At 39.1% G+C, this 26543-nt stretch overlaps 1 protein-coding gene across 8 annotated transcripts in view; it reads right to left on the reverse strand.

The window, feature by feature from the left end:
* The window catches only part of plekha7b (pleckstrin homology domain containing A7b), a 76024-nt gene that overhangs the window by 23478 nt on the left and 26003 nt on the right, over positions 1–26543 (reverse strand). For 6 of the 8 annotated variants that reach the window (XM_035905155.2, XM_035905145.2, XM_035905157.2 and 3 more), the window contains exons 4-10: positions 15965–16048; positions 10604–10715; positions 9498–9602; positions 9107–9179; positions 8596–8696; positions 2037–2215; positions 159–587 (exon numbers count right to left, since the gene is read on the reverse strand). In XM_035905155.2, the coding sequence (XP_035761048.2) occupies positions 159–587; positions 2037–2215; positions 8596–8696; positions 9107–9179; positions 9498–9602; positions 10604–10715; positions 15965–16048 (1083 nt within the window). The remainder of the gene's footprint in view (positions 1–158; positions 588–2036; positions 2216–8595; positions 8697–9106; positions 9180–9497; positions 9603–10603; positions 10716–15964; positions 16049–26543) is intronic. The other 2 variants (XM_087839523.1, XM_087839512.1) reach the window with 1 other exon arrangement.

The raw sequence follows: 26543 nt of genomic DNA on the forward strand, positions 1-26543 counted from the left end.
ATAAAATAAAAATCAGTAGAAAGATTAAAGCAATCTAATAAGTGAATCCTCATAAAAGCCACTAGAGGGAGGCATAGACTCAAAGTTTCCTTGTCATTAGTCATGCTGCTGTTATAGAGAAATGTTGAGTCAAACTGATTGTGTGAAGTCAGACTGACCTCTTCGGGGGGTCTCCTTTTTGAACTTTGACCCAGTGCTCCACCTGAGCCAACGTGTTCTTCCTCTGAACATGCTTCTCAGTGTCTGCCCGTGTAACGAAACCCCTCTGATAGACAAGATTTCCATTTTGTTCTGGTGGCAGAGCCACTTGGATTACAGTCTTTTGTCCATTCTTATGGGCAGCACCATTAACAGCGTCTGGAGACAGTCTCTCTACTCTCTCCTGTGGGGCTGTCTGGCTGGGTTTCCCCTGGATCTCTAATCCATACCTCACCTCGTCTCCATGAGCCAGTCTGATACCATTGCTCTGAGCTTCCCCTCTGTCTGTCCTGTGAGCACTTTCTGGCTGAGATGAGCTCTGGTTAGTGTGGACATGGTTGGTCTGTGGGACTGCCTGTTGTGCAGCTTTCTCTGGCTTCTCCACCTCTCTGTGAAGACATGACATAGGATTGATATGATATTTAAACCAATATCAAACCTGCCAGTAAAAATGTAAATACAGTTTCACTGACGTCAGATGATTTTCACCCACACGATGAATTAATATCACTTAGTGGTAATTTCCAAGAGAATTCATATGGTTAAAAAAATTATAGGCAGCTGGTCATTTTTACCCAGTCAAAAATGCCATTTTTATTCATATCCCCCGAGTTGTCAGTGATGCAGGGAGATTATGTCTTTACTGGACAAGACTCAGTGTCGAAGGAATGAGTAGACTGGAGAAGTTCCCAGTCCTTTTTTTTTTTCTTTATGAAGTTTTAACTAATTTTAGAGGCTGTTTAAGGTCCCCTCATGACACTTTTTTAATGATACACATAGGGAGAAATAAAAGAAGGGTACTTCAGTTTGCCATGTAATGTTGTACTTCAAATTATTCTGATGGAAAACAATATGTTTTATCAAGTATATTGTGTAAGGTAAATTATTCCTGACATTACTGTTACAGGGTTATGAGATTACACAGTATTAATCAGTGGATAGAAAACACAATGGGAACTCTAATCAACCTTAAGTGGTCCTAAAGGTAATTTCCAAATCCATTTGCAGAGACACAAATCCAGAGCACGGGGAGTAATTCATTAAATATCCAACTGCACATTTTCAAAGGAGCTAAAATGTGGTGGGGAGTAAAACCCCAGTGAAACCCCAGAGTACCGGAGTAATATCACTCACTTTATCTTCATCAAATACTTTAGGTTAGAGCACCACCTTTTTAATGCATTGCCACTTAATGCTCCATACTTTAAAACATGTATCCTTATTCCCGAATATTGGGTTTTCTTGGTGTGTTATTTACAGTTTCACAAATTTCATACAGTTGATGGACACTAATGTCTAAAGGGTATTTCACATAACTTGTATTTCATTTCAAAGAACACAACAATGGGATTTTGAGCGCTTTCCAAAATATTATTAAAAAATTAGGTAGTGATGTACATTGGTCTCTAGATGGCAACATTGCACAGATCATTTAAGCTATGCAGTACAGCCTGCTAATGTAAGATAACTCTGTATACAGCGAGTATCTGGCTATATATTTTAGAGCATTTCTGCCCTCCATTAAATATTTGAGAAAGTCTTCTTTGCTGACACAGCTGGACTCACAGCTGCAGAATACTGAAGTTACAATGCAGCCCATTACGGAAAACATAATTTTATTAGTGAATCATATAGATACTAAAGAATCTGACCTTCAGGACTGCAGTATAACAGTGCTGTTGAATCCTTAAGGCATGATGCACTAGCAAAGGTTCTAGTTGTTTTTGATCGGGACATCCAGGCTCCCTTTTTTAATCTAATCTCAATAGATATCCAGTTCTTCTGTGCAAACTTGCACTAGAACCCCAACCAACTGAACCCAGTAGAGTGAGACCAACCTCTTTATCATGTGACTCTGCTGCATCAGCGCAGCCTGGTTCATGGCCCGGATCCAGCCATTCATGTCCTCCTGTGTGTCCGCACTGAAGAAATATGTCCGCATCCCGCAGTGTTCTGCCTGTGAGCCAATCACAGAGTTCTTATTGTAAATGTAGGAGCGCATTCCAGTATGGCTCGCCTATCAAAGAGAGAGAGATGGGGAATAGACGTGAGAGCGTCTTACTAAAGGCAGGAAAAAGCTGCCAGACAGGCCGATAAGTGCTTTATTGTTCAATGATCGCTGCCAACTCACTGAAGTTTACAGCAACAATATACAGAAAAAGAATGGAGGGGGGAAAAAGTGCTGCAGCAGAAAATATGTTGCTGTTGTTTCTGGCAACACAAAAAGCAAAACATAAAGGTTACACCTTCCCGTCTTTAAGAGAAATTCTTCTAGAAATACACAAATTATATACCAGCTGCAGCGAACAACCAAACAGGAACAAAGAGAACATAATTACGGACTCCTTTAGACACAAGCACACACATAACCACATATAAAAAAACACTCAAAGGGTGAAGCAGCTGTTTGTAGTTTCAAAGGTGTTTTTTACCTACTACTCTTTACATACTTTTCCTTACCTTTTACAATATACTATAGTAAGAGGTAAGAGAAATGTTAAATCTTCAATTACTCAACATAAATTAAAACTATATTTACTCTTACTCTATAGAGGTTTCCACAATGAATGTTTTTGAGCAATTTATTGGCTATTTCACATGAACTGTAAGAGTATGACCTTCAACAGGTCCAATACAACACACTTGATAATGAGAAACAAAATAAATATAAAAACTTAATGCAATTATAGATATCCTTATTCATCATATTAACAGAAAAGCAGAACGCCACCTGTAATAAAAAAAAAAAGTAGTTTATTGAGTTCAGGCTGACTTTATTAATAAGAGAAGTCTCTATTTTCATTGATCTGTTCAGAAAGCTCTTTACTATGTCGCACTCATAATTTAAAATGATTATTATTCATTAATAATTATAATGATTATCACTCAATAATCTACTAAAAACTCAACATGTTAGAGGCCAAACACCGCAAAGCAAACTCAACAAGACCTGCTTCCAAAAAGAGGGAGAGATTTGTGTTGGGTTAATTTCATAGCTTGTATTAAAAAATAAACACACGTACAGGAGATGGCAAGCTGCTAATGACGACATACATTCCATGAAATGCAAAGAAAAATGGCTGACACCTCGCCATTCTCCCTCTCCCGCGATGATGGAAATGTGATGAGTAATAAGCAGCCTGTCAAGACAAATACCAGAGCCTCAGAGCATTTACTTTACATTTTCAAAGTGATGAAATGATAAAATGAGCATCAACATTTGCCAATTGATCTCATTTATAAAGTTAGTAATTGGTGAACCTGCTAAATATATGGGAGTTTATCTTGGATTATAGATGAAACAAACATCTGAGGGTAAAGTGCTGACTGAATTGCAGTGTTGTCATGGACAACTTGTGCTACTGGTGGATTAAGTTTTAAAGAGTTATCAGTTCTGCACTAAATATCTAACTTTCATGTCCAGGAAGAATGCTTATACTGTAATAGATGTTTTAAATGTGGTGCATGTAAAAGAAAAGCACTTGATTAATGTTTCCCACTCAAAAGATTTGTCTAATCTAGCAATGATTGCTCTGGCATTGTCCATAAATGATTTGTCATTCGTTTCCATGATGAGGCTTAAATGCACATTTAGAAATGTGCATTCAGCAGCTAGACGCAAACAAATGGAGGTGAAGATGGTCCGCTACTGATGAGGCTATAGTGAAATCAAATACCTATTCATGTAACACAGGAAGCCTGTGTGATTCAGGACGGCCGCCCACAGAGAACAGTACTCACTCCGCCCACGCAAACACACCGGGTCACAATGGAAGGCAATTGACCAACAGGGAATGAGAAAAACACAGTGAGGTGAGCAAAAATAGGAGAACAGAAAATAACAGAAAGTCACAGCTGATCAACGCTGATTCAAACAGAGAGAACAGAAATGGCTCCAGCTGGAGTCCCTCGTCATCACAAAAGCAAGAATGAGTAATAATGGGAGTATCGTAAGTGTTTTGACACACGACTGTGGAATCAAAGCACAAAGCATTACAGCACCAAAGTCCTTACACAACATCTTAAGTTTTATACATCCAACCGCTCATTTAACTGATTTTCAGTAGAATTTTAACAAAAATGTTACACTTTATTCGCCTCATCTTTGAATCATTTTTTAACCCAGGTAAAAGATTAATTTAGAATTAACTCTACATGTCAGTAGATCTAAGAGAGAGACATATCATTCCTGGACACCAACAACAACTCAGCTGTTTTCATGCTTGCTTAGCAGTAACTGAAAATTTCCAAAGCACCTCAGATAGACATAATGAAATCTCCTGCTCTTTAATGCATGATGGCACAGGGAGAGCTAAGGGTGGGGGGATGGGGGATCCCTTAAATACAAGGTATTAATGCAAAGCCAACGCTCATTTCTCCTAACTGTACATACACTCCCGCCCAACAGCGAATATGCTGAATGCATTATTAATATTCTAAGCAGCAATTACCATACAAATTTCAGTGCCCGTTGTATGAACTTTAAAACACAGTACATACATATCACATGAGCACAGACATTGTAATTCACACTGGCATGCTCTCACAATCAGATAATCTAAGGAAAAAAAAGGCCCAAGCCCAAAAGAGCTGAAAGGATTATAACAGAATACCCAGATGCTGCTGTGCTGCATCAACATTCAGGCACTATTATTCTTTGAGGGACTCTTTGTGCTTCCACAAAGAGGACTTAGATGATGTTAACACACAAGAAACATAATTTCTTGTGTCCTTTTTGTCAGAATTTGCAAAGACAAAAGAAAAATAAAGAAAAAAGAAACAAAATATTTGTTGCATGTAAGAAAAACGTCATGCACATATATTAAAGTAAAAGTGATACAATTAACACCAGTTTTAGCTATATTACCATTCAGATTTTGGTGATAGAAACATTTTCTTATACTCCACTCACTGTTTTGAATACTGAATGCACCTAAACATATTTTTCTTCTCAGTTCATAATAGTGGATAAAATCAGATAAGAAATAGTTCTGCTGTACTTGATGCATGGACAGTTGTACTGTAGCGGTTTGCTCTAATCCCCGCTATTGAGTTTGTTCTAGAAAAGGTCAGAAACCAGGAGGTCAAAATTTCCATCACACTCTGCACAACTTGAGAAAGAACTATTTATAGAATGATATAAGAAAAGCTGAGTTAAGACCACCTTAGGTGCATGCAAAATACTTGTTTTGCAAAAACCTGAACATACATAACAATCAAGAGTGGAGCTGTTGTTTAGTTCCAGTGAAACTTTCACCACTCTTGAAACTATATTAGTTCTTCATGTAATACAATGAAGTTAGAAAAGATACCATAAATAAAAAGTTTAAGTTCAGTTAAGTTTAGCTGCTGGTAAACTGCTGCTCCTGTGTTGTTTAGACATTTCTCACTATTCTAATCACTTGCATGCTAAATCTCTTCCACGGTTTTAAATGGTAAAAAAAATGTTATTGCTGTGGGGCACAATAGGAGACAGTTGTGTTCTGGATGTCTCTTTTCTTGGGCTTGATCAGTACTAACTGTTCCATGGAAAGCTGTTGATTTATTTCTTAGTCATAACCAGACACGCACCTCTGATGACCTCCTGATCTTACAAATCGGAACAGCCAATGGCAGCTCTATGAAATGCATGCCTTTGGTAATCTTTACATAGATTTTTATGGGTGAACATTGAGAACTGTCTCATATCAACTCAGCAACTAATAAATGAAGTTACAGCTGTGGTCATGAATATCATGGGGAATTTTAAAGATGTCTTTGAACTGTTCTTTTTCCAGGGTGGAGAGATTGTACAGCATACATATTTAATGACTTAAAAAAACAGGAATTGGGTGCACAGGTTTGAGTGTATTTTGGATTTTCTCCAATCCACAGAATCAAAGTATACATACAGAAGCACATATATCCATATACCCCCTATGTTTGGTTAAATGTCCCTTGGCAAGTTGGACCTTAATAAGACGTCTTGGCCATCACCAAGCTTCTGGCATAATTCTGGCTGGATATTTGATCACTCTTGTTGGCAGAATTGGTAGAGTTCACTTAAATTAATTGGCTTTCTGGCACAGACTTGGCCTTTAAGCATAGTCCAGAAATAGGATTGAGGCTCTTGGAAAGGTCATCATTCAAGCTTAATATTAGCCTGCTCTATCCATCCCCAAACCAGTTTTGATGTGTGTTTGGCATCACTGTCCTGTTGGAACACACAGATGTGACCACATTTGAATCGTATACAGTAGTTGTGAATTTGAGGTGAAGTTGAAGAATTTGGTACTCCATCTTCATCATTATTCCATCCACTTTGTGCAATGTGCAAGTACCACTGGCAGGAAAACATCCACAGAGCATGATGGTACCACCATGCTTGACAGATGGTACAGTATTCTTATATTTGAAAGCATCGCCATTAACTCTAAACATACTAACGTCATTGTGGCCAGATAAATCCACCTTTGTCTCGTCTGACCATAACACGTTTCTTCAGAAGACTGAAGAAAGACATCTTCAAATTTCAACTGAGTTTGCAGCTGTCAGTTTTGGAGCAGGGGCTTCTTGCTTGATCACAACCCCTCCCAGTAAAACTTCCCTTGCTGTGGACACTGGTGCTCCAGCATCTTCCAGTTCATAGCAGACTGGAGCCTTGGTGGTTCCTCGGTTGTTCCTGAACATTTTAACCAGTTTCCTCTCATCTTAGGGTTAGACAGTTTGGGTCTTCTTCCACAATCTGGCAAAGTGCTGACACATCTGAATGATTCATAATACAGCTGTTTGATCTGATAATCTTTATGGTAAATGGCCTGCATTTGTATAGCGCTTTTCTAGTCCTCAAGGACCCCAAAGCGCTTTACACTACATTCAGTCATTCACCCATTCACACACGCATTCACACACTGGGGGTGGCAAGCTACATTGTAGCCACAGCTGCCCTGAGGCGCACTGACAGAGGCGAGGCTGCCGGACACAGGCGCCACCGGGCCCTCTGACCACCACCAGTAGGCAAATATGGGGTTAGTATCTTGCCCAAGGATATTTGGCATGCAGCCAGGAGGCAGCCTGGGATCGAACCACCGACCTTCTGATTAGTTGCTGACCTGCTCTGCCACCTGAGCTACACCCGCATAAATTTAAATCTACAGTTGTTAAATCTACAGTTGTTTAGAAATCGCTCCAAGAGGCCTTCTCAATTTGTGTAAATCTACTCTAATTCTCCTTCTTAGCTCTTTAATGGGTTCCTTGGACTTTCCTATCGCTCTGAGTATTGGATAATTCAATGATTGGTGTAAAAAATCCTTGTATGCCTGCAAAGAGAAACTACCTGTTGTATTCAATCATGATCACTAACAAGAAGTTAATAGGCCTTGGCCTTGTCAACGCCGAAGATACTGTAGAATCTTCAGTACAACTTATTAAAAGATTTAAGTGAGTTCATCTATATACACTGCTCAAAAAAAAATAAAGGAACACTTTTTAATCAAAGTATAGCATCAAGTCAATTACACTTGTGGGCTATTGATCTGGTTTGTTAAGTAGCAGAGGAGTTTGTTAATCAATTTCAGCTACTTTGATGTTAATGAAATGAACAATAGGTGCAGTAGAAGGTTAACAGTGAGACAGTGACAATGAGAATTATCCGGTTTGGTGGTGGATCCATGGAAGGACACACAGACCTCTACAGGTTAGGCAACGGCACCCTGACTGCAATCAGGATGAGCTCAGACTGTCATGAGCTCAGTGATGCCCCGGTCCAGATCTGGGAGGAGATCCCCCAGGACACCATCCATGTCTTACTAGGAGCATGCTCCAACATTGTCAGGCATGCATATAGGCACTCATACAAACTACTGAGCACCATTTTTAGGTGCTGCAATGGAATTCTGACAAAATGGTATAGCTGCCACATCATTTTCTGGGTGCCTTTAAATTCAGCCCTCTGTAGGTTGATCATTTTTATTTCCATCAAATGATCTTTGATCCTGTATGTATACCTCTGACCCTGTGCGAATTCGATAAAAAGAACAAAAAATACCACAGCATTCATGCTCATGATGAGTGTGTTTAAACTTCTTTCCACAGTTGTATGATCTGACTATTTTTGATGCTCTGTTGTACAGACACATTTTGGTAGATACTGAAGTAGAGAAGTGTCATACCTAATCAAAACAATAACTCGATAAATAACGATAAACATATGGATATATGAAAATGAGATATGAAAATGAGATCTGGGCACCAGGCAGCACACAAACAGCCTTTCTGTGTTACAGTGAGCAGAGTGAGGGGAAGGATTGTTAACAAATAACAGTGCAGCAATAAATAATCTCGGATGAAGTTTTGAAATCCGCACATAGACATGAAAACTTCTTTTAAAGATCTGACTCAGTGCCACTTCAGTGTTACCTTGAAAGCATATTTGCGGTTTATGTGGTCCTCAGGCTCAACTGGTGAAATGACATAACTGGGCAGAGGGATGCTGCCAAGTACTGTTTCCTCTCGGCTGTCTGTGAAATCAGAACACACACACACACAACATTGTTACTTGCATTCAGAACAACATCTAATTCTGCCAATATCTTTTACGATGTTTACAAATGACTGCAGATTTATGAATAGCAAGAAAATTAGTGAGGCATAACTCATGCGGGACTCAAGATGCTGCAAGGGCATGTGGCTGCATGTGGTATGATGGGGCATGTGGCTTATCTATTATTCAGTATTATTAATAAAGGAGAGAAGGTACATGCTATGGCAACGCAAGAAGAGATCTCAAGGTAATAAGGATGCAAAAGCTGGTGGGAAAAGCATGTCATATATCTAATTACAGGCTGTCATTAATCAAAAATGGCAGCAGAGGAGATCGCTAAAGGTTTGCATGTTAACCCTTCACCAAGTGCACTGTTCGTACGCTTACCTTTGTAGTAAAACAAGCAGTAGTCGGACAAAACAAACCACTTCCGTTTCCATAGTCGCATTCCAGAGCTGTCCTAGAAATGGATCGGGGGAAACGCAATACAGACAATATTTAGAAATCCTCCTGCAGGAATACATTTTAATTAAAAAGTGCAGTTTGGGAATAACCTGCTTGTTAATTAGGTTTACTTTGTTTTGTAAGGTCAATATGAGCTTTTAAGTTCTGCTAAGGGACAGAGAAAGATCGCTTCAGTTACACCTCTTACACAGTGAAGGATGGTAATCCTGTGGCTGATATTTCACTGCGTGACACATTTAAACATTTGCTCAGTCTTTAACACGTGCTCCTGTATAACACATCTGCCTGTCGGACTCACTCTGAATATCCTCACCTGTTTATAGAGCCAGCCTCTCACCACCACTGGGATATTGAGGTTTCTTTTAATAGCATGATCCCTTTTGCCAAAACTGTGTACTTTCCCCATACCTCTGGAGCCCTGCAGGAGCCACAGAAAAACATAATCAGTAACAAAATAAAAATAAAACATGAGGCAATTTTAAATTAACATATATAAAGTCATTTTGCGTGATGCTAGCCTACACAGTACAGAGAAAACAAATGCATCATTTTGTTACTTAGAAAGGAAAAATCATTTTTCCTTTAAAATAATAAAATGGCCTTCTTTCCTGGAAGCTCCTTTTTTAAACATCCTTAACGAGAAAAGGAAATACCAAAAGTATACTCCTGTGGACGCACGTGTTCACTTATAATAGAGTTTATTTTTAGACAAAGTCAGTCAGTCTCTCAGGTACATTTATACAATAAATATGTGAGGCTGTTTGGCTGACGAGTCGCTTAAAAAGACAAAAATCAGGATTTGTGATCATTTTCTTTTTAAGACACTAAATAAAAAACATACATGGTAACAAAAAAATAACATAACAAAATGAATGAGGTGCACTATTTAACTTAAATACATATAATTTCTCTGACTGTAACTTAATAGTAGTCGACTCATTTGTTAACTGGGGAAATAAAATTTCGTTACACTTGTTAAATTTGGACTGTTAATTGTGGCTCACATAATCAATGTGATAATTGATCTCTGGACTATAATAGAAAATGGACTGGTTCTTATATAGCGCTCAAAGCGTGTTATCCATTGTGTTTTATTCATCCATTCATATACACTTTTTACTATATCTAAGTGCTTTCAGTCTGACATTCACACTTGGAATAAAACATCAGGAGCAACTCAAGGTTAAGTATCTTGCCCAAGGATATTTTGGTATGCAGACTGGAGGAGCAAGGCATTAAACCCCCAACCTGTTCTACCTCCTGATATTATGACAAATTGAACAAATGTATTAAAATTTGTAACATCATAATTTACTAAAACTCAAAACAAAAGGTTATCTCGATCAGTAATACATTAACTGGTTCATGCTCTACAGTATATCTAAAGCCTTTGCTTCTCAGAGAACCACTGAGACTCACCTTTGACCCTGAGGAAGCATCGACTGCTGCTGAGGTCACAGCCTTGGAGGACTCTGTGACCATGTTGGCTGATCTCTGATTGGCCGCTGACTTGGACATACGGGATTCTATCCTACATTTGAGACGACAGCGTGGAAGAAAAACAGAATGCAAAAAAGGATGAAAAGCACTGGCAGTGTTGTTCCTTCTCAACTCCTCTGACAAGCTCCAAACGTGCAATAAAACAGAGCGCAGTCCTTTGCTGAGCTTTCACATATAAAGGATATGACTATTTCCTGACACCAACGTGAGACCAGTCAGAGCCAATGGTTTTCCACTGGATGTGTTAACAGTGAGGAAAAACTCATGTAACACTTGGCCTGGCAGTCACCTCGTGGCGCACACACACACACACGCGCGCGCACACACACACACACACACACACACACACGCACGCACGCACACACACAGAGAGATAACAAGCCAGAACAAACTAAAAAGACAAAATCCCTCAAAAATCAAGAGTAAAAATCATAACAATGGCACATATGCACAGCTTACAAGGAATCTACTTCCCACCTCACACATGACATCATCAATATTGACACACACACACATGCCACATGCCAGAGACAAGCTGGTGTCAAATAACAAATAGCTTGCACCACACTTTAAGCTATTCTAACACTTTAAACAGCGTATTTTGGACTGCAGCCAACCATAGTGTGAAAGTACAAGTGTCTGCTGCTGAACAACAATACCAAATATTTGAGTCCAACAGCAAATTATCAAGAAAATAAAGAAGAAAATCTTCTATCACAGAGTTAAAGGCATGATAGAAAACAGGTTAAAGCTTATTCATAGGGGGCTGATTTGTGTGTGTGTGTGTGTGTGTGTGTGTGTGTGTGTGTGTGTGTGTGTGTGTGTGTGTGTGTGTGTGTGCGTGCATATCTATGCTGGGACAGAAAGACTAACATTTTTAAAGCAGAATTCTTTTATTCATTAAAAACTCCAGGAGCCAAGTGAATGACTTACTGTTGGCACAAATTTCCCAAAGTCTCATTCTGAATTATTGTAATGATTTTTAAACAGAAGATCATCTTTCATACCCCAAGTGCCCCAAGCTCTTCCCCGCTGTGTCATTACCATATTCTCCATCCAGGAAACAACAATGTTTCCTCACTTACCTACTGCGGTCTAATTAGTTTTGACTGATTGCAAACAACCGAGGAGAGAAATCACGTCAAAGTACAGACTACAAATAGGGGCCAATGACATGGCATCTACAGCCATTTGTGTGAAGCTTCTGACATTTTTGTATACTGTATGCAACGCACCTCAAAGATAATAAAAAGAACAGAATTGAGATGCTTCTGAGATGTAAAACAATAAAGATTACATTCGGCAGCCTCAACATTAGTCCGCTTAGAGCCACCAACAGCAATGCAAAGATACACTGTTTAAAATTAATGCTTTCCTTACATGATGTTACATCATAGCTTTTCCAAGACTTGCATCAGATCTTCTTAACAGAGAACTCAGTTAATGTGAGAAGCGTTTTAACCTGAAGTACAGAACAATGTGATGGCATTGTGGTTGCAGACACTGTAATAACCAGTAAAGAAAAAATAAACTTCAATCATTTTTGGCCAAAAAGTACTGCAACTCAACTTCAATGGGCATGTACAAATTTATGATGGTGAGAGTGACATGTTTAAAGGTGACCTACCTGTTTTTGCTTATACCCCTTATATTAAAAAATAGTGAATCCTGGTATTAAAGATGACCAGAATTTCAGATAATGAGGTCAGTGTGTGTTCAAGCATTCCTGATGATCCAAATGTCTTTGATTGCTTTAAACACTTGATTTAGATAAATATTGGCTGATATATTCGAATATCAGATTTCTATGTGACCAAACATTGGTATTGGTCGGTATATCAGTCAGGTCCTTGAAGGAATAACTAATGAGTAGTCAGGTGACCTCTGTGCTATATATGTAACCTAGTAGTTTGTGCTTAGTCGAACCTAATTTACCAACAGGAACTAATGTGACCTGACAATATCCTAACTCCCCCTGCATTGTTCAATAAATAGGTTATGAGCAGATCCTTGTGCTGATTTTCCCTTTGTGTGCCGCAATACACACAATCTAGAGAAAAGTAGGTAAGACTGAAGCATCTGTCAGAGACTAAAGCAAGAAAACATACAGGTAGAACAAGTGGGGGGGAAAAGGAAAGTCAAACTGGAGCACAACTTACAGTAGTTCACTCCAAGCTTGGACTGCTGCCAGCAGTTTTACAGGATGTTTCTGTCTTATCAAGGGGACTCTGCTGTTTTATGTGAAGTTTTCATACTGTTTACCACCACTGTCATTGGAGCAGTTCCCCAGGAGATTTGTAGTGGTATGTGGATGAGAGGAGCAATATTTCACATGGTGTGGTGTCGAAGTAGGAATGTCGCTAAGTTCCATCTCTTCCTGCTTCTTCTGCTATGATGGAAATGGAGGTAGACTAGATGTTTTTTAAATCTTTTTAGACAGTGAGTGTACATGCAACTCAATGACTCGATCCTGGTAGAATAATCTAGACAAACTCTGAGGCTTCAGGCCAGTAAAGCAGAGTCTGATCAACCTTTCTGTGGAACCTTCATGAAGCTCCTTTTCCTGATCTGCCTGTCCTCAATCCTCAATATTTCCAGGGAATACGTGAGTCAATTATTAATGGAAGAAACCCACTTCCTGTTAAAGTATTATTACAAGCAGAATGAACCCCTAAGGTCAACATACTAATGAACAAAAAAACAGCAACAACATTTAAGCATGCTGTGAAATGGAGAAATAAAATTTAGCTATCAGCAAGCAACGACCAAGGATAAAAAAGCATGTGGTAGAAGTAGAAAAGGCCTGAAAGAGCACTCACTCCTGTTTTACAAGTGGATGAGTTTACAGGCGGCTTGTGTTACATACTGTTTGAAAGTCTAAGAGATGCAGCTTTTACCAGATATGAAGTGTCCAATGATGTTTCACTAAAATATTAAATTGTATCATCTTGCAGTCTTTTATTACTTCTAAATTGATGCACTGCTCATATGTTAGCCTATTTGGAAACATAGTATAAAAGACAGAGTCTGTATAATTCTAAGGAAACTTGAAAGTAAATATTTGGTACACTGCCTAAACTGGCTCAGGCAAACTTTGCTCTTCTTTGGATGTTGAGTGCCTCATTCAACATGATTCACACTTCTTCAATAACGTTAAGGTCCACACTCTGGGGAGGCCAGTCTGTGACTGATAGTGTTCCATTGTGTGTTTGCCTATCTGCATACGCACTGGCAGTGTATTTAAAATCATTGTCATGCTGAGAAACAAATATTTTGCCAATCAGATGCTTTCCAGACAGCACTGCATGTTGAGTCAAAATCTGATAATTCCCAACACCAAATGCAACCCCAAACTATGACAGAGCCTCCGCTTATGCCTCTTTTCAGACCTCATCCATACATACTGATAACGATTTGAAGGATTGGTGGAGTCATCTTTTCATCAGACCTGTTGCTACTGATTTTCAGAACAGTTCTTGTGTAATTTGGCATACATCAGCCTTTTGTCCCTATTTCCCTTCCTTAAGAATGGCTTCTTGACAGCTACCCTTCCACTGAGACCATTACCGATGGTGCTTCAGTGAACAGTAGATGGATCACGGAAGAGCCATATATATCTGATCTTTGCTCAGTTTTTTTGTTCTGCTCCTTAAGGACTTCTAATGGCTTCGGGAACTGCCCATCTGCTGTAGATAGTTTTGTAGGCCTGTCACTTTTTCTTCTGTCCTCTATTCGTCCAGTTTTCTCAGATTTTTGTAAGGACACACTCCACACTGTGCAGAAATATGACAAGTTTTTAGCTAATTTATCTTTAAGCACCTTGTTGGTGCAAAAAAACAACGTTATGCCTTCAAACTGTTGGACATTTTTCATAAATTTAACAAACACACAGAAAACAAAGTGCAACAGCCTGAGAAAGACACAGTTTAAAGTTGTCATAACACTGATTCATCCATTGAGTTAGTCATTCACAGGTCAGTGTTAAGTGACTAACCAACAAAACAAAAAACATTCCTCTGAAATGACAGGTAGAATGAGAGTCTGACTCCTTGGAAGTAAAATATAATTGAAATTACTTTTGTACAACACTGTATCTTTACTATTATTTTCTACCTTTTACTGATTTTAGCTGTGGTGCTGCATCCACTTTGCTTTGAGTGCAATGTTTCCCTCAGCTCAGTTCAACACTTCACACAGACAGTGACTGGCATATGTATGAATTGTGTCAGTGTCTTTTATAGTAATAAAAATAATTACACTTAGTGTATATGCTATGACTTTGACTTTTCTTAACTTGTGTTTTCCCTTGCATGGCATCTTTGGACTGTTGTTGTAGAGCAGACATAAAGCAGGTGTTATTCTTACTTTTATGAGCTTAAAGAGATCAGAAGTGGCATTTTGTTACTGTTGAAAATATACAAGTGAGGCATCCATAGCGTTAAAGCCCCTTTGATGGTATACAAATCCGTGTCTCAGCAGAACTGAACAAGGGATGATGGAGAGTGAATGACAGTGGAGGATGCATATGAATCACTTTAATCAGTTTTATATTGCTTTAACAGATGCTTGTGCCCCGCCATGGTGCTGTTATAGTGGAATATTTGGTATGCATGATCATCTTACACCAGACAGCTTAAATACAACCAGACACCTGCTGTCTTGAATTGTGTAGCTTTAATGCCTTGCTTGATTTACACAATGACATAAAAGGAAATAAATCCGACTATCGTGCCATGACAATATAGTAATGTTGCCGCCTAGTAAATCCCTCCTTTCAATCAACAGTTCTCAACAATTCAGTGAGCACACAGTCAGGAGTTTGCTTTTATGGTGTCAACGGCATTGAGAGAAACAGCCCAGGTGGGCCGGAATAACTCGCTGTTATAATACAGCCAGCATTAGCATAACAGATTGATGAGTCAGATTCATGGCTCCTGACGTGATATGAATATGATCAAAGCGAGATGTGAGTGTTGTGTCATTGCCATAGATTCCATTATGGAGTTATTATGGAGTACATTCAGTTTATTCAAATATGACAGTGCCCATCCTTTTGTGTTCTGACAATGACTGCTGGTTATGTTGCTAATAAACAACAAACTGAAAATCAACCAATTTTAATCTTCTTGTTAGTGGAGAATAGACACTCGCACTCCCCTGCTGTGGCACGTTTCAAGGAGAGAAACACTAAAGACTCCCATCTCAGGTTTGTAAACTAACTTATATATTTAAGCGGGCATCATATACATCATTCACTTAAAAAAAGGTGGGCCAGCTCACCTGTCTTGTAGTGTGTAATCTATGTTTTCAGGGGAAATCTGTCCAGTCACAGGATGCCGAAATGATGTAGCCCTCAGGTTGTGGCTGCAGGACAGAGGGAGAGACAACACCAAGAGAAATAAGAAAAGGAGTATCAAGTCATTAATCATATTCCTTCTGGATCAACTCCCTGCACACCTGTGTTTCTATACTCCTAGCTGTCTGTTGGATGAGGGTAAAAATATCACATAATGTTCATATGCTTACAGTGATGATTCAGTCAACAGCAAAAAAAGAATCTTCGGTAGCCCTGTAGCCAGCCAAGGCTCATATAACTTTACACAGAGTGTAGGGCTCAGCATTCTCCATAAGCCAGCCCACCAAGCTTTATTGATTTCAATTAGATGGGCCATTCATTGCTTTAACTAGAGCATAAACACATGTTACTGTCACATGAAAGAATAGCAAACAGCAGCTACTGGTGACGAGAGGGCTGAATAGCATGACACGACAAGTTTCTATTTGTTGTCTGTTGTATAATTACACGTGACTAAACAATGATTGTAATAATCACTTTTTACACCAAAATAAAAATATTTTTCAAATCTTCCTTGAATACAAACTCAACAAACTGTGTTGATTTTATTCTTACAAGCCTTAAAGTCTGATTGCCCATCCTTATAAACTAATAATTGGGGTATTTTTAGTTTCACTCATTCACTGGATTTATCTAAAGTACCTCACATTTGTTGCCTATCCAGGACAGGTAGCCACTGCTCATTATCATTATCGCTCTTTTGCGTTGAACCTTTTTCCTTATTTTTATTAACAATTTTATGTTGGAATATTACAAAAAAAATGTCAGTGAGCAATTTGCATTGCATTTGATATATTGCTATCATAGATGCAATTTCAGGTTTGAAGTCTCGCCTTGAGGCGACATTTGTTGTGATTTGGCGCTATATAAATAAAATTGAATTGAAATTGAATTGACTCGGGCAACTTAAAGAAATGGTTTCATTCAAGCAAAAGACAAAAAGGCTGGGAGCAATGATGGGTTAAACAAACAAATAATCCTTTTAAGTTGATACTTTTTACTAGTGATTTATTAAATTCTTCTTTCACTGTCTCTCTTTTGTTTCCTTTAATCGCCACCGTCATCGTTTACAGCATATTTCACCACTGAAGCTGAAAAATACTGTGCGCTCACAGGGTAAATACTGCTATGCAGAAGCTAAACACTTTCATAAGCAGTCGCACAGGCACGGATAAACACATTGCTGAGATAAAAAAATGTTTACACTATGTTCACTTAAAGTGTGCCAGGAGTAAATAAATGATTATAGTGCAGTGGGAGGTGGGGTGGGGGGTGAATGCTCTGAAGGAAAGCTGCTAAGTTTCAGCACCATACAGACGCAGAATGATAGAAACAGAAAGTGGTTCTTCACTGCATCACCATGCAGCAAAGGGGGGAGGAAACAAACAGAGCAGGCTGGAAAGATTTATGAGTCGACATTTCAGCAAAGTTCACAGGAAAAAAAATCCAATTCTGCAGATGTAAAAACATGACTTCAAGTATAAACGGTATATAAAATACATGTTTACGATCACGTGTATCCTGCATTGAATTCAGCATTTAAATATCCATAGATAAACAAAAACTTGCACACCCATGCATTCGCACAGGCAGAGATTTGACCACTCATAATTTGCTGAGCTGAACTGGGCACATACAGGCAGCAGCACTGCACCAGGCTCCCCTGTTAATTAGGAATCTGCATTCTTTGAGGCTTTTGTTTTAGCCGCATTACTTCTGAACTATTTGTCACGGAATTTGAAGCATGCCCAGCTAATGTACCAACAATGCAGCACACTGGGCCCATTTGTTTGGAGAAAATTAGCTTCCTTGAAAGCTTGTGACGATGCTTTTTTTTTTTTTTAAAGGACGGGGGAATAAACGTCCTGTACGTGAGCTACCGAACAGCCATCTAAATTATGTAGTGGGGAAGCACCGAAGGTTTCATTTAGTTGCACGATTTGTTTAAAAGAGTTTTGTAACTCAACACAAAGAGCAAAACAAAACTTTAAAAAGATGACAGTGTTTTCAGTCATCCTGCAGTTGTTTCTGTCTCCTATGAAGTCAAATGTTGCAATACAGCAATGAGGGACGCATCATCTGATAACTATGCAGTATATATTATCCTGACAGGAGTTCAAGGCTTGCATATTTCAGCATTCAAAACCATCGGGTCAAGAGTTTTACCAGATAAAGCAAAGAATGATTGATGTTTCTCCTTGCAGTGAACTTCAAGAAGGCATGTCTCATTGCGTCAGTTTAAGCTGAGCCACAAAAAAGGGGGCTGTAAGTAAAAATACTGGTTTAGTTTGCCCAAATGCAAACACCATTACACCATCAAATGGAGCTTTTTATATGAACTGAGTTTGATATACAGTTGCCAAACTCTGAACACCAAATGACAGTCTGTTTTTTTCATGTGAACCAAAAACCTTCCCTGAGAAATTTGTGCAGAAACAGCAGCACTGCAACTCAGTTCCTACGAGCATGCTCTGTCTCTCTTTGCTGCAACAACTGGATTCAGCCCTGGCAAGCTATGCAATATTTTGCAGCAAAACAAGATGCTCAGCCTAATCCCTGTCCAATACATGGGTTAGGTCCAGACAGAAGGGTACCAAGGGCAAGGCGCTGTGGACAGAGCACCTAAGACTCTCTCACACCAACAGAAACACCTTGAGGTTTCTAACTACTCCCGTTTTTCTGTAAGAAATTAATCACACTACGAGAATACAATGAAAACTCCTTGTACAATCTTTATAGAACTTTTTCAAGAACAGCAAACTCCAGTAGGAAAAAGAAAACTGTGCCCACTATGAGAACATATCTCTTTACCACTATATACTGCTATATAATACACATAATGGCAACAGTCTGACCTGTTTTGAGATCATGCATCATCATGAAGCCGCTGGGCTCGCTGTGGTGCCAGGTTATCCTCTCGGCACTGTGTCAGGTGGAAGATGCAGAGGGTCTCTCATAGAGGCTGACATCCACAAAGAGCAGAGTAAAGTGGAGCCAGCAGGATATAGGCTGAAGGGGGAGCTCTCCATCTCCACTTTGTCCTGCTTAAGCATGCTATCTGAGTTTTACCCCACACTTACTGAGTGGATGGTAGAGAGCTATCTCCCTCCCATCAGGGGAATGCCTCAGTTACTTATGAGATCTTCCTCCCTTTCCATTTTCTCTTCGCTTCTCACTCTGTTTCTCTTTCCCTATTTCCTGGAATTGAGCTTTCCGCTTCCATAAATCTCTTTCAGGGAAATATATGCAGCAGCCCTATACCTATGGCTGCTATTAAACTGAGAATAATTTATCTTTGACATCAATTCAGTCTTTTTGTTTTGTTTTGGACATGGCAGAGTTTTTGCCAGTTTCATGATGTTATGCTGCTACTGCAGCCTAATCATTTCTTAAATAATGCGTTATTCATTTATTTTAGTAAATGATTGTCAGGTTCATACATTACTGATATGCCCTAAGTAACAACACTGCAAGTAGAGACACCAAAATAACTTGACAGCAATTTTCTCACAGATCACAAGCTTTGATTGGCCAGGTTATTCCTGTTCTTTCATACTAATGGTTTCGTCCATTTCCAAGTTCAAGAACTGGAAAGGAAAATTGTAAATATGATGTGCATGCTGCCAATCTCAGAGGCACCAGTGAACTCCTTTACCATCAGAGTTGCAGGCTTTTAAACTGAGCGCTGATACCAAACCTGATGGTTCCTTCTCTTTAGTGCAGAGGAAACAGTGTTAGTTGAAAAATGTTCCTCCAGCTTTTACAGCCTTCTTTACATGTGTGGTTGCTTATAATAAAATTTCTCAGTTCGAACATATGAGATGTTTCCTGTTCTATTGTGAATAAAATCTAGGTTTATGAGATTTACACATGATTGCATTATTGTTTTATTTACACTTTTTCAGAACCGTTGTTTTCACATTTAAAGTTCATATAATAAACTGTACGCAGTAAAGTCAGCTAAACATGCTCGCAGCCACCACGGCAACAACATCAGTTTTGGAAAACATCTATTGTGCAGTGAGTGAACTGCTTTAAGCTGGGACTGTTAAAATAACTATGATGACATTGACAAAAAACACAAGAAAAACTGTGTTTAAACTGGGGTTAAACCTCAGAGTGTCTCCTTTTGATGCTGGTTTAACAGCAGTATTGATCTATGCTAAGAGGGAATTAAAAAGTAATCCAGTAACCCAAGGGAGCCGGTGGTACCAATATACTGTAGGCCTATGAAAAATATTAAATCCAACAGACAACCAAGGATTGTTGAAGTTAGTAAAAATGTCATGTTTCGGCTGTGTGTGTGTGTGGGCAGGAGAAGAACCCAAACGCAAAACTCACCACGCAGGAATTGAATTAAACTCAAAAAGCTGCTTTATTGCAGAACGGCACAAAAAATATAACAAAACTAAACTGGGACATGGATAACCTGACACACAGGGAAACACAGCCATGAGGGAGACTACGACACTGACAAAGAGAAACACAGGGCTTAAATACACAGAGGGATAACGAGGGAATGAGACACAGAAGGAGAGCACAGCTGGGAGTAATCAGGCTGGACGAGACAAGGGAAGCAAAACTAGAAACACTGACATTAGACACGGACCTTCAAAGTAAAACAGGAAACACACTGACTGAACTCTAGACATGTAAACTTAACAGCAACTGGAGAGACAGAACATAGGAACCTGAAACATGGTACAGAAAGCCACAGTAGACACAACATGGAACACAGGGAAGCCATATTACAAAACCTAAGAAATAAACCTATGATAACCATAACTGAAACCAAGGGAAAAAACAAACACAGCACAACAACGGACTCAAAACATAAACCATAATATAAAAAAACACAAGAACTCAAAAAGCTGGGTCAGAAAGACCCAGAACCGTGAAAAAAAAAACTTCAGTTTGCTTTTTCCTGTACAGTTTTAAATTTTTAAACACAAATAGAAACTGACAAAACTGCAATGTCATACATTAAACAATAAATATTCAAATACCAAGTGGCATTAAAAAAAACTGTACCAAACTATAAGTTAGAATTGGGTGACTGGTGAAGATGTTTGGTTTTTGGTTTGGGGTGGGTTTTTTGCCCAGTTGACAGATAGACTTCCTAATCCCATACTTTTAGATACTTTTAGATACTATATTGTATCTATACAATATACTGAAAATGTGATGGTATTTATTCCTTTATTTGTTTTTAGTATTGTTACGTCCCTCTGCAGCCCCCTAATCATCTCAGTGTTTTCAGTGCTAATTGGCCACACCTAGTCAGGTGTGGATAAAAGCATACCTGAGGCAAGCTTCCCAGGGAGCTCACTTGTCTTTGCCTTGGTGGCATCAGCCATTTTAGCCAACCTGGTTTTCCATTTTAAGATAAAACCTCTTCTCACCCGTACTCTGGTATTCGTCTCCTTTTTTATGTTGTGGCTTTGAGCTGGGTTGTAACATAAGTGGGGGCTCGTCTGGGATATTTGGACATTTTAATGGGGACTGAATACCAGTTTGTTTGACTTTTAAGTGGGTGAGTGAAGGTGTTCACTGTGATTGAGCAATGTCCCTTTAGTCAGTGTGTTTCAGCTGGGTGGCTGTGCTGCCCTTCCATCGAAGCACTTGTTTGTTGTTTTGCTTTGTTGTTTTAATTTGTTGTGTTTGGTGGCTATCCTGGGTGGGGGTACGCTTCAGAGTTTGGTAGGAGACTATATCTCTGGTCTGCTGCCTGCTCTCAAGTTCGCGTTTAAAGTTGCCTCGAGCCTGGTACACCACTGAAGACTAGGATAGGTAAAGTTAGAGTTTTGTTGTTTTTAGTGTTTTAGGCTGGGAGTTGCACATAGTAAATCAGTGGCACCAACCTTGGTAGGAGGTTTGAGACCATTCATGATTATGGTCTGTAGCTGAGGCAGGTAGGCTGTTTTTAAGTTGGCATTGTGTGTACACCATGTGTGTGTGCATATGTCAGTGTTGATGGATGCAAATGAGATCCTTGTGAGGTGAGTGTTTTGTGCTGTGACCTTTAGTGTTGTGGGGAATATGGTACTTTGTTGGATCGCTTGTGAGTGTTGTTGGCCAGGTGATGGCAATAACACTGAGGGGTGCTGAGCCACCCTTGACGTGATCATTGTGTGGCCATAGCTCTCCATTTTGTGGTTGGTCCCCAGGGTGCTTGCTTTACTGAACTTTTTGGATTAAAGTAACTTGTTGTGGTATAGGGCCACTTGTATGTGACTGTTTGTGTGGTGGAGACAACAGATCACTTGTGATTATTTGTTGCTACTTTTGGTTTTGTGTTGTAGCAGATCAGGTAATCATTTTGGGTTTGTGACTGTTGTGCTCCTTTGTGTTGGTCACATGTTACTTTTTGTGTGTTCAGTGTGGCAACTTCAAATCCTCATGCCCATCCATGCTTAGAGATGCCAACTATAATGTGAACACTGTGCTTCTGTTAGCTTTAACTTTTATTCCAGGTTTGTGGGTCAAGGACCTGAAGGCTTCAGAGGGCTTTGAGCCGGGTCGTAACAGTATGATGGGTACCACGGCTTCAGTTCTTCCAGAACCGATGGGGGCAAGAGCCTCAGGAAAAAGTACACAATGAAGACTAGTGCAGCTGCCACAACTTGTTGATTTAAAAACATAAAAAGTACTTTGGGTATGAAGGTTTGATGGTGATGCACAGATATAGTGATGACCAACACTGAAGGTGTGAGCACTCAGAGCAGTATTCTCCTGAACAATAGGTGATGCTGCTTAGACAAAATTGATGAGATATTATTTTTGATGTGTGGTGCCACTTGAAAGGGCGAGAACAGAAAGTATAAAGGGCCTGTTATACTTGTAGCAACTTTCGTAGTCTACTTGGCAACCATCCTAACAACTCATTCTGCGTCCAGTCAACAAAATATGTATAATGTAATATTTTTTATATTTTACAGTAACTGCTGGCAATTACAAAACAACTTTGTAATAAAAGTTTATGTTTCCGTTGCAATACCAAATAGCACCACAAGGGAGTGCCTCCATGATTTTGTTGGTAAGCTACATTAGATAGATGCCCACAGAAACTCACCAGTGATTCTCATCATTATAGCGAAGGTGGAGTGCGGTGGAGAACTACGTGGGCCTTGTATAGTTGACTTTGAGTACCGTAGGACAAACATAGTATCAGCCTAATTTTTCTGTCTTACACAACTCAGAAACACTGGAAGTCTTGTGATTGTTAAGGCGTCCACTGAGTCAAGAAGATGCACTGACAGTAACAGCAGCTGCACAGAAATCTGTCTCTTGAACCAGTGTGCTTACATAAATCATCTGCCTGATTTGACCTCTGAGAGAAATAAAAAATACAAATCAATGTTGTGAAATGAATCACAAGATAACAGCAATCATTTAATTGAGCTGGGCTGCTGATTTAATTTCCAGACCAGTGCAATTAGCTGTAATGAATGTACAGTATCATTAGTATCAGTAAGTTGTTAGTGTGCAGATGATAGGCTTCAAAAGAATGAGATAAAAGCAAATCAAAGATGTGCTGGAGATATGCACACATGACAAGCCAAATGAGGTGCCACAAGCTGTTAACGAAGTCTGTAATCATACTCATGTCTATGCGTGTAATACCCCACCCATGCAACGAGAGCGTGTTACAGAGTGCGACGGGACATTACATCATAAGGGAGATATCATGGACCTCCAGAAAACACCCCATAGCATAGGAGGCAAAAATAATTAAGCCTTAATAATAGTGGTTTGTGCACAGGGAGCCATTAAGGAGATAAGCATTCAGCAGCAGGATTTCTGAATGTTGACTGAGCGTTATCAGTTTCATAGAAGAGGACTGCAGCAGCCTCGCTCAGCATCATTTCCCTGACATTTGTGGAAGAATTATCTGGGCAGTCTCTCCCAAAAAGCTATCGGGAGATTCAACTGCAGTTCAGTATGGAAATGAGGGATACGAGCTTCACACTGAATAACTGGATTTTCCCCATCACTGCACTCATTCATCATCAACTACATTGTTTTTAACAGCAGCAACACCAAGCTGAATTGGTAGCATGACACAATGATTGCAGCTGAAGGACAGCTGTGTCTCTAAGATGGAATAAATGAAATTGGAAAATCTTGGTCCAAGCTTTACTTAATGGAGCACAGTCATCCAGAAAAGAAAAAAAACCACTATTCAAGTAGCACTGGACAAAGACAGGCTCAAACGGGCCCAATGTGGCTCAAAAACAGGTGCACAGACTCGCCAGTGTCTGAACATCAGTCAAACAAAAGGGTTGGCAGTAATTGAAAGAAGTGTTGTCTTATTAACATTCAAAGCATGTGCAGTTCTGACGCAGCACATTTCATTGGAGTCGCAATTGTCCTTTGGTCATGCTGTTGCAAAACAAGTCTGGCAACAGCTAATTGTTTTACAGTGAATGTAAGAGAGACTTCAGTTGGACCAATAATAACAAATGCATGGAAACCTGATTTATAAAATTGACAAAAGTAGATGTGGCTGTTGAGATTCTGATCTCTTATATTTACTATTAAAAAAACCATTAACTCCTGTTATTTATTTGTTGAAGATTGTTATGAACTCCAAATATGCCAGCAACTGGCAGGGCCGATAAGGCTTTGGGCACTGCCTCCTCTTTTCCACTGGCATTAGTTTTAGCTGGCTGATAAATATTTATAAAGGGTGATAAGTAGTAAATCATCAAAGCCAATGTGTTAGTATAATGCCTCAAAACATGACAATAAAATGTCTTTTAAAAGCTTATTCCAGGGATCAATAATAGAGCTATGCTGTGACAAAGAAAAAGTTGGGAAGTCTTCTGAAGTGAGCATTACTCAGAAAAAAAAAATCAATGTCAGGTCCCTGCAGCTTTTTGGGTCAATATTTAATACCACAGATTTATCCACACCTTATTTGACGAATATTGATGGCCAAGACCAATGACAAATCACATTTATTTGACGTCTTCAATTTTTGCTAATAAGAATTGTCACATTTCTTCGAGTAATAGAAAGTAATGTTATATGTCTTGTAACCTTAACGGGATGAAGTCTACTTCACAACATCCTTGTGAAGTGTGAAGTGCATACATAAAGGAGAACATATTGTGCTCGTTTCCAGCTCCATATTCTTATTGTTGGGCTCTACTTGACTAACCCTGAGTTCATCCACTATCGGAAACAGGCTGTTTTAGCTTCGTTTCCTCTTCCCTTTAGGCCAGTGGTTCACAAAGTGTGCGTTAGGCAGCACAATTGAGGCATCCAGCCACTATACAAGGAAAACCTGGGGGAAATATGACATAGAAATAAGCTAAATAAAAATCAGTTTATAAGAAAAATAATCAAACACGAGTTTTCTGTCATATGGAACTTTATTTCTTATTTTATTTATATTTCTTTATTTCTATAACTTCATTGTAGTCTGATTTCAAATTTCAGGGGGGTTCTGAAGTAGCATATACCAGAAAATGATGGCACTGTTATAGCTCATGAGGTTGAGCCAGATTGCTATTTCAAGGGCCCAGGTTTGGTTCCAAGCCTGGGTTTTTCATGTATATCCATCTATTTCTATCACCTTGCATATTTTAAACGATAAAAAGTCAAGGTCTCAAATATCTCAAAGATTTTTAATGTCTATCAACATGTTATCTTTTTTTTATCACAGAACAGAATATTTTGCTTCAGTGATGCACAGAAAGCATCCGGCAGAGATGCACACTACTGAGCTAAGCAGACTGATTTCAGGTTCCAAGCAAATAATTCCAAATCAGGAATTAGGGCTCCTTGATGAGCTAGCCAGTCCTGATCAAGGAGATCCTGGACACGGTGTCTCTTAAATGCAAAAGCTGAATCATGCTCCATGAACTGGAGCATGCTAACCAATGTCAACTAACACAGCAGGATGAATGTTGCCCCTTTTTGACATGTACTCCTTTCTATTAATATGAGGGCATATGAACCTTTCTGATTGAATCTAGTAACATTTACATTTTTTTAAATGGCACAAGTCTGCCACTTTCCATCTCACTTGCTCACACGGTCTCATACTTTCCAACTAATCTCATGCCAAATTTGAGGAAGTATCAAACTTGCCCTATGATGGGGCAAGAGTTAATGAAATGATGAATGTTCCCTCTTCTCTTTAATAATAATAATGATTATTATTATTGTAAAGTAAATCTGTACAAAATACACAGACTTTGTTTTTTTCCACATTTCCAGAGCAAAAGAGCGTCACAGCGAAGTGTGTGAAGTTGCAACTTAATTACTGATTATAATAAATGATTTGCCACATTGAAACAGACCTGATCAGGAGCTAACCACAAATGACACTGTGTTCTTTACTTTACAATCATACAGTCTGATCATTTGTTTGATCTGTATGATGGATTTAAATGTCAGAGTTGTGTGAAAGTCTGAATGAAGCCATGAGAACATTAACATCAAAGTGAACTATTTCTGCATGACAGGATGCCCTTGTTGTAAGAGATGAAGCCA

This window comes from Neolamprologus brichardi, chromosome 1, assembly GCF_056152115.1.
Source record: "Neolamprologus brichardi isolate AB-2024 chromosome 1, ASM5615211v1, whole genome shotgun sequence".
Taxonomy (NCBI): domain Eukaryota; kingdom Metazoa; phylum Chordata; class Actinopteri; order Cichliformes; family Cichlidae; genus Neolamprologus; species Neolamprologus brichardi.